The sequence below is a fragment of the Betta splendens genome, chromosome 9, assembly GCF_900634795.4.
Source record: "Betta splendens chromosome 9, fBetSpl5.4, whole genome shotgun sequence".
In the NCBI taxonomy this organism is placed as follows: domain Eukaryota; kingdom Metazoa; phylum Chordata; class Actinopteri; order Anabantiformes; family Osphronemidae; genus Betta; species Betta splendens.
In genome coordinates this window covers 5,010,374-5,021,753 of record NC_040889.2, presented here as the reverse complement: position 1 = coordinate 5,021,753, position 11,380 = coordinate 5,010,374, and the positions used below count along the sequence as shown (strand labels likewise).

Below are 11,380 nucleotides of genomic sequence, written 5' to 3'. Positions count from 1 at the left end.
ATTTAGATGCTCCTACTTAAATTGACACGTTTGTATTCAGAATCAACTTTATTCATATAAAACAAAATCTACGTACAAAATGTCAAGTAAATTAAATCATTTCAGGCTTTGGCGTTTCCTTTCCATCAGCACAGTTCTTCTCTCAAGCTGCACACTCACAGGAGGGAAGTGAGACACGTTAAAAACAATGTGGCTGTAACCGTCAATGTATGCCAAAGGTTGATGGGTTTCCTGGAGTAGCTGTATCTTGGTGACATTAGCCTCCATTAGCAGGTGTGAGTACATTTCGATCTCAGGGTTTGTTGGGGTCATGTCTTCTCGTTTGTCATACCTGTTGACCAAAATGAGACAAAGAATTTCACAACTATGGGCACATTTGTATGCATTTCATGAATTGAAAAAAATAATTATACACTAACCTCCAGTTCCTGTTTTGCTCTAGGAAGCGTGATACTCCAGTTTCAGCAGCATAAGTGTCAATGTGTACAAAGACATCTGAAATATTGGCATTTGACATGTAAACTCTTTTTTCAAATAATTTTAAAACGTGAGACACTTCAAATTAAATAATCTGACAGTGAGTCCAACCTGAAGTCGGTGACAGCATCCTGTGGAGTTCTTTTATCCCATGGCCCCCTGGGTAATTATGATGAGAAATGTACAGGCAAATACTGGAGTATGCTGTGTTGGTCAACAGTTGGACAACCACAACCGCAGAGCCCAGCTTGTATATCCAGGACTTTTGATAGTTGCACAAACTAAAACAAACACAAATAAGTACACTATTGTCTTCATTTAATCAAATGGTATAATGTGCATGCTGATAGATTTTTACTCACATAAAAGAACAGCCTCGTGCAGCTATTACAGTGAGCACAGGGAAAGTATATATGATGAATCGCAGCTCCTTGTGGGGTAACAGCGAGTAAATGAGGATAAAGCCTAGAGTGGGTAGCAGCAGCAGCCTCATTCGTCTGTCGAGAAGACCAAGGGGAACGAAGAGTAGCGTGCAGCCCAGGGCACGGGGCAGTGCAGAGTAAAAATACCAGAGAAATGGAGAGGTTTACTGGGGAGGAGAGTCAAGGCAAACTGTGAAGTGTGGTTATCATCCTTGGGCATTTTAAATGTTGAAAAATGAACAAGAAAACAAAATACAGGTTGTAGCTAGATTTTAAAATAGCTACAAATATACATAAATAAATAAAAGGATATTCCCCAGTTGGAGCTTTTGTTAAGAAAAGTATTGTACCACAAAACCTGTCCTTCAGGCCACAAAAGCTTCTTCCAAAAGAAGGTATCAACAGCCACTGTCAGAGCTGCGGGAGATGAAGAAAATCGAAGCAACCTAAATACACATTCTAAATGTATTACTTACATACTGCACTTTTACTACACTCACCCAGTGACAGCATCCCAGCAGGAACAGCGTAGTGCAGCAGTTCCAGCAGCCCCAGTTTCCTGCTCAGTAGTGATATCAGCAGCAAGAGTCCCAAAAAGATGCAGAGCTCTGATCGGAACACAATGATGACTAAAGCCGAGAGGCTTATGAAGTAGCCATGTTTCTGAGCCATCCAAGACGTGAATGCTACAAGAACTAGGAAGAAAAATTTACTCCCAGTGAATCCACAAAAACAAAACGATGAAAATGTAACACAGACTGTCTAGAAAATGAAGTGAATCTTACCTATTGGCAGGGCAAATATATTGGGGAGTGTCCTGGTGCTGTAGAACATCAGATGAAACTGTGAAGCACACATCACGCAGAAGAGGCCTGCAACTGTGGAGCCAAACTGCCTCCTCACCTCTCTCTGCATGTGCCACAGTGCACTGATAACACACACGCCCAGGGAAGCTCGAACTTAACAAAAGCCGACCAGAGAACAGTTTAAAACCAAGAAGGAGGTATTGTTTTGGACATATCAATGGTATGTTTGATGAAAGAAATGTTGGTAACTTACCAATCAGCTGTGTGTAGAACTTTGGTACATCCAGCAAAGAGGTCAGAAGTACAGTGGGAGATGAGAGCAAAGAGAGAAACAGGGGGCCAAGGAAGGTCCGTGGCACCACACCAGGAAACGCATGATGGTCATACTGAAAGATAAGACAAGCTATTACTGAAAAGAGGAAAAAAAACACTAGCACAGCCAACACATTTGTTTTAGTGAGTTGTCATTTTTTTTTCCTCTGAATTGAACGATGAAACTTATCATATGACTAAGAGTGACTAAGAAGACTAGAGTGTTAACATGGATCCTGAAATGCGATTGCTTTGTTTTGTCTATATTGTATTATATATAAGAGTATACACTACCATTCAAAAGTTTGAGGTCACTTAGAAATGTCCTTATTTTTGACAGAAAGGCACTTTTTTGTAATGAACGATTCAGAAATACAGTGTTTGCATCACTAATGCGGTAAATGACTATTCTAGCTGTAAATGTCTGTTTTTTGCTGCAATATTTACTTTATTACTTTACTGCAACGGTCACTGCAGTGTAGTAATGGTACAATGTGTCTGCTCATTGCGTCAGAAGGCCCAGATTACCTCAGCAAATTAAAATCCAGAATGCCAAAGGCCTGCAATGCTGCAATTGCTGCAAATGGAGGATTCTTTGACAAGAGCAAAGTTTGAGGATAAAAAAGAATAATATTTCAAATACAAATCATTATTTTTAACCTTTTCGAAGAGACTATATTTTCCATTCATTTTACAACTCATGCCGGTAAATAAAAAGTGTTACTTTTAATGGCAAGCACAAAATTGTCTGGGTGACCCCAAACTTTTGAACGGTAGTGTAAGTCGTTACTACTCTAGGGTGATAATGACATAAAGGTAGTTTTATTAAGTCCGATTTAGATTTATAGTTTAGCTTTTATTTCACTAATAACCAAATCTCACACAGGTTTGTAAGTATTGTTTCTTTTTTATTGATGTTGTGCTTAGCTAAGTTAGCTTGTTAGCACACAAGCTGTCAGAGCTACCTGCTTACCTTGTCAAAGTCAAGTCTGTGGTATAAAATATCGTGCGTTGCTTGCAAGTTAAAGCTCTCCTCTACTTTAGTGAACTGACAAATAAACAGATGCAAAAGAGACACGGCTAGTAGCAAAAAGAGCAGTGGCAAACCCAAAACATTCCTTTTTTCAGCCATGACACTTGAAAGATTGTTGTCACTTCCGGCTGGCACCGGATGTCATCTACAACATATTTCAATATCGATAAAACGTTATTTTTATCGTCCTACAAAATTAGATTACTATGTTTAGAATACATATAATATGTTAAATATAAAAACGTATGTATTTTTATATATTTTAATTATTCTTCCTGAATTTTCCACGTGGGAAGAGCACCCTTTGTCCCGCGCGTGGCGGACTGTGATTGCTTACACATTTGAGTGACGGGCATTTAGGACCAATCACCGCAAGCCACAATTCAACCAAGGAGCTTACGCGGAAAAACGTTTCCCTTTTTTTTCTCTCCTCACAACCGGCATGTAAATACAACTTTGTTGCGCTTTGCATAGATAACGCTAATTTCGATTTAATGTTAAGTATAGCTCAGTTAAATGTGCCCGGAGAGCGCAGCACTGTAAGACCAGTGGGAAGTTTGCTAGCGAGTGGCTAAAGCGTGTGTCCTGATATGAAACTGGGTCTGAATTGATCTGCTAAGATGCTGTCAACCACTGGTCCAGAGCTGCGGTCGTTGCGGATGTTGTTCATTCTTATTTTGGTTTTACTTTTTCAATTGATCGACGGCAAGAGGGATTTAATTAGCGCCTGTACTACGTGCAAGCAAATCTCCGAAAACTTTAACAAGGTCAGAAAGCGTTTCTCAGCCTTTGCTTGTCTGTTTACTTACATCTAAATCTAGTGCAGTGAATGTACCTTACTAGCTGAAATGGAGACATGTCTGACAGACTCCTGTTTTGAGTCTGTACCCAAAATAACTCTGCTTTTGTGTTTTAGGGCTTTGACAGAACGATGAAGCAGAACTTTGGTGGAGGCAACACAGCCTGGGAGGAAAGAAAACTGTCTAAATACGAGACAAGGTGAGTCAGAGGCGGTGCATCCTGTCCAAACTGCAGGTCACCCCGACAGGGATCAGTCGATCGGCACAGTGTTTGCTTTGCACCGTCGTGCAGGTTGTACTTGGAACCAAAGGTGTTCTGTTAGACGAACAGCAATGCTTTGTGGGTGTGTGTTGAAAGTTGTTTCTGCCGCTTCCCTGTTACCTTCTTCCTATTGCGTTTTTTTTTGTTGTTTTTTACAGCGAGATTCGTCTCATGGAGATCGTGGAGGGGTTGTGTGAAAGCAGCAGCTTTGAGTGCAACCGCATGGTCGAGGAGCATGAAGAGCATTTTGAAACTTGGTGGTTCAAGAGGTCAGATGTCAACATTATCACCACTAGTTGTAGTTGAACTGTGTTTATATAAAAGTAGTATAATACACAAGTAGTATAATACACATGTGGTGCACAAATGTCTTGCCTGCAGAGTTATATGTTGTTGATTTGTTATGTATATCAAAAATGGTTTTCCCTCAGTAAGATGTGCTTAAACGTTATTTCCTCCTATTGTTTTGTAGGAAAACAAAACATCCTGACCTGCATAAGTGGTTTTGCATTGAAACCATTAAGGTGTGTTGTCCAAAGGGAACATTTGGACCAGACTGTAATGGTGAGTTATACAAAAGCAATATTCACATTACGGCAGACTCCACAGTATGATAGTTGTATGAAATCTGCCTCATTATTTTGTTCGGTGTTTCAGCCTGTGTCGGGGGCTCTGAGAGACCTTGTCATGGAAATGGATTGTGTGACGGCGAGGGAACACGTGGAGGGAGCGGGAAGTGCAGCTGTAACCACGGCTACCAGGGGGAGTTCTGCCTAGACTGCATTGATGGCTACTTCAACGAAATAAGGAATGACACGTTTTCCCTGTGTTCAGGTAAAGCTCATACAACACAGGTGTAACGTAATGACCAGCTGCTGATTCATCATCTAATATAACATAAAAACAAGTAAGACGATGAGAAAAGTCTTTAATAGTCCCACAGTGGGAAAATTACTTCACACAACAGCAAGTAATTACCTGTGATCTGTGTACAGAATGTCACTCTTCATGCAAGACCTGCACTGGAGCAACCAATCAGGACTGTGATGAGTGCAAAGAAGGTTGGGAGGAGGATGACCAGGAAGCCTGTGTCGGTAGGGGCTCGGCAGCAGCACTACATGTTAAAATGCACTTCTAATCAACGGAGAACACTACTTATGATTCAAATGAAACAATATAGTATTTCACACCTAAACCTTTACGTCACCTGCCTCACTTTAAAAATGATCTGGAGCTGTTGCAATGATTTTATTTGATCACCATTTAGCAAAAATGTTCCATCAGCTAAATTCAGTGTATCGTCTATTTAAGTCCAATTTGTTTTTGTTACAGATGTAAATGAATGCTTAAAAGATCCTTCACCATGTAAAGAAGATCAATACTGCCTCAACAAAGAAGGCTCCTACTCATGCAAGGGTAAGAAGGCCGGCATATATTTGATCAAAAATTGCTGAAGAAGGATTTTTCTGCAAGATGAATATAATCAATCATTTTCTTGTTTGTTTTTTACAGCCTGTGACACCGTGTGCTCTGGTTGCACTGGAGTGGGCCCTGATAAGTGCCAGGCTTGTGCCAGTGGGTACCAAGACACAGAGGGCACCTGCACAGGTATTATGTAAATATTTTACTATCTCTAACTATTACTATATTTTATGCAGTATTATTGGTTCTAGAAGAATCCTGGACCTTGAATTGATTGGTTGATTTAAATGTAAAGATGCAGTTGACTATTTATGGCACCAATAGATGTGATTGACCCAGCATAAACCAGAAACCGTTGACAGACATGTGGTGTTTTATGCGTCCAGATATTGATGAGTGCTCCCAGCCAGAGCCACCTTGCACGAAGGAGAACCAGGAATGCGCCAATACTAACGGCAGCTACATGTGCATATGCTCCAGTGGCTTTGAGGAGCATGATGACGAGTGTGTCCAAACCCCGCAGCCAGGTGAGGTCCCTCACACGTTGTGTCAGACACGCTTTGAAGGGATGTTTGGGATTTAATCACATCATTTGTTCCTGCTTCTGTTCACACTAGAAAAAGCAGAGGAGTCTGAAGCGTCTGACAGTGATCTACACAGGGAGCTGTAATGTCAAACTTTGGACCAAGGGGAGCAAATCATGACAAAGTTTCAGATTTTCTTCTTCTACTACATGCACTTAATGTACCAGCAACACCTGGAAAAGATTGGATCGTAGATTAAAGGACAAACAGACAGACATTTTTTGCTCTCATTGGCATTGTTTCTATTCTCTGGTGTTTTTTGTTGCCTTTATTTTTTTCAGTGGTTTTAAAAAAATCAAGTGTTACAATAAAGGTGAAATGTATTAAATTAAACATAAGCTGTCGTCAAAATAATATATTTTGTTGTACAACTGACTTTTGAGAAAAAATGTATTGCTTAAATTCCCAAAGTTTTTTGTTGTAGTGATCATAGATGGCCACAAGATGTCACTTTAACCAAATTACAACAATAACCGCGAGGACTAAAGGGAGGGTTTGTTCTGCCATTCGCCGGACAGCCAGCCAATAAACGTATCCTTCGCTTCCATTGGCCATGTATTAACACGTGGCCCAGTTTCCTACACTCCCATTGGCTCAGTACTTAATTGTAAACCACGTATTTAAATTCAGTTGAACCACTTTACCCCTGTTTTCCATGCATATCAATGTAGGACTGTTTGACATGGAAATGATTGGGAACCACTTTAATCTCATTTTCAACTTTACATAAATAATAAGATCTTCAAGCCCACAGCAGCACTTAATCCTGTTCCTGTCACAAGCCCATTTATGATGGGGGTCATTGCAGTGGGTGTTGACATGGCAGTGTTTGAGATCCTCTGATCTAATGTAGCCTTTATTAAAATAGAAAATGGCAACTGTAAACAGAATTAAGGTTCATGTGTCTTTGTTACAATTAATCCTACATGTTCTTTTAATGCATGATAGTGTTTGAACAATATGATGGGACAGGCACTGAGGGGTACAGTGGCTGTGCAATGTAACCTTCTCACTTCACAGATCAAGAAAAATGTCTTCATTCACCTGATCCAGGAGGACAGCGGTCAAAGAGAGAAGCAGAGAAGCATGTGTGAATGTTAAAGGCTTTGCCAAGCTGCTCACTGCTGTTGCTGCTGTTTGGCAAAAGGACAATGCTCCACTGCTGTTCTTCTCTCTGCTCTTTGATTCAGAGGTTTAGTGTTTTTTAGTTTGAACTGTTGGGAACTGAAGGTGCTTCGATGTAGGATGTGTCGCATTATTTATGTTCCAGCCCCGTTTCAGGTTCCAGTTAAATGTTGGTTGATTGTTAGTTATTTCAGACTGAGTTTGAGTTGAATTCAGTTGTATTTATATAACAACAACACGAGTTATGTTGAGGCACTTTACAAGGTAAGGTTCATCACCTTCCACAGCAAGAGAGAAAACCCAACATCCCACTTGAGTAAACCAATCAATCAATCAATAAGTTGATATTTAGGTTTTTTAAATTTTATCACAATTTTACTATCCACATTACTTCCTACTGTTTAATATGTTATGGCATAGCTTAATATGATATTGCAGATAGTACATGTTATGGCACACTTATACAGTACGATATATACAGTACTATACTTTTTGGACATATGGCAAATTATACATTTATCAATTTATTTTTTTTTCACCAAAAACTCAATTGACCTTCCTTCCCAGAGTTTGCACTGGATGTCAGTTAAAGGCAAATCACACTAAATTAAAAGGCTGTGAACTTAATCAGTTTTACAGACCAGGGTCATTTTAAATGTTTATTTTGCTTTTTCATTCATTCAAAAGAGTTTTTAAGGTTTTAACCAAGGATGGTTCAAAGCAAAGGCGCACAAAGCTTCCTCTACACTGAACACAACACAGACAGTGAAAAATGTCTATAAATGTCTAAAGTTAGTGTTTTTTAACCCCCCAGACTTTTTGTTTTCATAAGTCTGATTCACAAATCTTAATCTGTAATTTACACACTTTACACTTTAAGAAGCCAAAGGTCAACACAGCCTTAGTGGCATTTACAAATAAGTTCATCAGCTGTTTAGTAATGTGCTCCATTAAATTGATGTCCAGACTTACAGGATTTCAGTTTTATTCCATGTATTATCTATTACACCATTCGTGCGTCAGCTGACTGGAATTAAAAGGCCAAACGTTTATGGTGTATGGTGTATGGTGTATGGTTGGAATTCAAGTGTATCATACGATTAAATGTCCAACGTGTCCGCCAGAGGGCGCCATTCTACAGCGTATGCGCTTGCGTCTATTCCACAAAGCGGTAAAAACTACAGAACTACTTGCATCTCTAGCCGTGTCTATACTATATTTCACCGCACATCGTACTGTTTGACGGTGTATTTGACACATTACCGTTATTTTCTCACTATAACAATGAAAGGAATCAGGTCATTCAGTAAGTTGTTGGTGTAAATCTAAACCTCGTGTAGTCTTTCTAGTCAGACCGTTGTCAGGTCAGAGCCTCTGGTTTCAGGCCTCCGTAATTGATAACACGTGTGCTTCCCTTTAATGGCTCCTTAAGACTCATCAAGCAAATCACTGACCTAAAACAAGCACCAACGAAATAATAAGTGTCTTGGCTAATTGACTTGTGGAGGTTCAGATAGTGAGACAAACACCGGTCCTCTGCAGACCCGTGCATCGCCACCAGGGGGCGTGCTTCTCGGCGTGCAGACCTCCCGCCGGCCACTTCTATGTCAAAGTCATTTTGCATAACTCCTCAAACCTTACATTACATTAGCTTGCTGCAGGATGATGTCAGTGTTTTGACTCGACAGGCCCACTGAGGTCGAGGGCAAAGCCGGTTGAGACGTGTCTAAGCTGGTAGCAAGAGGGAGCAGAGAAGAGACACTCCCACGCATTTGATCCCTGGGTGTTCATTCTAATACCAGCTTAAGTTGCATAAAGGCAACAAAGGGGAAATCAGCCCCTTTATTTATTAGTAGGCTTTAAAGATAGACAATAACTAGTGAGTAAAGTGAGTAAACAGCAACAATCAGCTCAGTTTCAAGGGGTAGTTGTAAAAGATGTGTCATGCGTGAGTCAAAGGCGAAAGCGTTTGACTTGATGGGGGGGGGGGGGGTAACGCAAGCTGAGAGCGGTGAAAGCGGAGGAGAGTGTTAGTCAGCACCGTCTGACAGGTGACCCGGTGTCCATCGATGGAACCACTCCCGTAAAGGTGGACTCAGCCTTTGTCAGAGCTGTAATCAGTCGGTGATGTGGCGCTGCTGCTCCATCACGCGGAAAGTAAAGGCTCAGCGGGGGAGGTGGGGGGGGGGGGGGGGTCTATGATCATGTGGCAGCGAGCTGACGCCGGGTGATTGAATGCCCTGACTCATCGCCGCTGAGTGCAGAGTCACTATGGAGTCACCATTTCTGTTTGTTAGACCCGAGGAGCCGAGGAGCAGGAGAACAGGTCTCACCCACCGTGCACGCGCCAGTCTTTACGTTAAAACGAAATCACGGCGTGAACCCGTGACCTTTCACCTCCGACCGCAGGGCTAATTAATAAGTTGTTCATGCCACGCACTGGCCTCATCTTTCGTGCGGTGCCGGGTCAGTTCTTCTGACTTTGTGGTGGTTTTGCAGCCCTCAGCTGTGCGGCACATGGTCCGGGGCTGTGGCCGGGTGATGGGGAGGACGCGGTGGGTTACCGTGGCAACCGGGGGGGCACAGAGGAGAGAGTGCCCTGCTGCTGAGCTGGCGGCCCCCCCGCCCGATGCTCCCTCCCCCCGTCTCCATCCCCGCTGCATCTGGGGCCTGCTGTTTCCCAAAGCTATGCTTAGATAACAATTGTCTTTGTTCTAGCGTTGGGCAGCGGGACGGAGATAATCACAGAGCTGAGGTAGGCCGAGGGAAGCTGCAGGCCAAACTGGGCTCCAGATGTGGCGGCCTGTGCCTTTCTTCATCTGCCTCTGATGTCAGGCACTGCTTAGAACCGCTGCCCTCTGTGATGCGGTCGGATCCGCTTTCCTTTCACCCGAATGGACTCCTCAACCGCCGATTAGGGCCGGCCCGACTGGAAGATGAGAGGTGGGTCCTCTGGACGGGCCGGACTCCAACACACCCGAATTTGTGTTGAAAGCATGAATCACAGTGGTTGGAGTCTGCGACTGAAACGCAGCTGAACCCACTAGCTGCACACACGTTGAAATGCAGATCTGTGTCCTGAACCCATGGGGTGATAGTGTAGAGTTAGTGTGTCAGTGACACAGTCCACCTACACTGGTGCTCAGGGAACGATGCAACTGAGTGTGTGTGTGTGTGTGTGTGTGTGTGTGTGTGTGTGTGTGTGTGTGTGTGTGTGTGTGTGTGTGTGTGTGTGTGTGTGTGTGTGTGTGTGTGTGCGTGTGTGCGTGCATATGTGTGCGTGTGTTTGTATGTGTGTGTGTGTGTGCGTATGTACGCGTGTGCGTGTGTGTTGATCATCTGGCCTCTGATCTCTCACAACCATCAGGAATAAGAGCAGACAGACAGGACGCCTTTGATCTCAGAGCTTCTTTGCACTTTGCTTCCCTCAAACCTTTTTCATGTCACCCAAATGGGGCAATGGGAGAGAAAGAGCGCTCGAGTCCATTTCCTGCCTACGTTCTTGTTTACTGCACAAATTTAAAAGCCACATTTGAGGCTTTCGATTGCACTCGGAGAGTCTGAGGGTTTGACTGGTCGCAGACGGTAAACAATGGAAGCTGTTTCAAGTGATCTCTCTTCTTTCGCTGCATGTAAATAACAATCAGAGTCGCTGTAATCAGACTTCATTCATTCATTATACGGCGCTACTCACGATAGCAGCTGCAGCAGCTGTGTGAAAACGCGACGTGCCGTTTTCCCTGTGTGGACACGCCAGGACCCCTAATTCATCTGGAAGCCATTTCGCAGCCGCGAGGACGAGTGACGACTGCGGCGAGCGACTCCGCCCTGTCGCACTGTAACCGGCTGAGCAGATGTTCAGCCTCTGATCAGGCGACCCGACAGCCAGAAAAGGGACGGCCAGCGTCCCACAAATCAGAGGCCGAGCAGAGGATCCAATGCGAAGTCAATAATGGCTCATTATGTCATTATAGGTTTTACACTAAGAGCCGAAGCCAATAAAGGTTTAATCCGCATTCGTTTAATGTGGTAACATGACCCACATATTGTAACACGGCGCTTTTGTGCAGCATTTTGTATAGTCAGTGTACTTTAACGCCTGCAGTAACATAAAACACCAGCTCACTCCCCACATCA

General features: G+C 42.9%; 2 protein-coding genes across 2 annotated transcripts; one reads left to right on the top strand and one right to left on the bottom strand.

The window, feature by feature from the left end:
• Positions 1-33: 33 nt before the first annotated feature.
• Positions 34-3,172, bottom strand: alg12 (ALG12 alpha-1,6-mannosyltransferase). The gene is made up of 9 exons (XM_055511545.1): positions 2,991-3,172; positions 1,959-2,091; positions 1,685-1,858; positions 1,400-1,594; positions 1,214-1,316; positions 840-1,064; positions 589-758; positions 420-495; positions 34-331 (listed from the first exon to the last, which is right to left on the bottom strand). The coding sequence occupies exons 1-9, from the start codon at positions 3,147-3,149 to the stop codon at positions 97-99; spliced, it is 1,470 nt and encodes a 489-aa protein (XP_055367520.1). The 5' UTR covers positions 3,150-3,172; the 3' UTR covers positions 34-96.
• A 262-nt stretch (positions 3,173-3,434) lies between these two features.
• On the top strand, positions 3,435-7,008 carry creld2 (cysteine-rich with EGF-like domains 2). The gene is made up of 10 exons (XM_029164063.3): positions 3,435-3,817; positions 3,967-4,049; positions 4,271-4,381; positions 4,585-4,676; positions 4,770-4,946; positions 5,108-5,206; positions 5,445-5,528; positions 5,625-5,720; positions 5,921-6,061; positions 6,152-7,008. The coding sequence occupies exons 1-10, from the start codon at positions 3,671-3,673 to the stop codon at positions 6,202-6,204; spliced, it is 1,083 nt and encodes a 360-aa protein (XP_029019896.1). The 5' UTR covers positions 3,435-3,670; the 3' UTR covers positions 6,205-7,008.
• Positions 7,009-11,380: the final 4,372 nt, after the last annotated feature.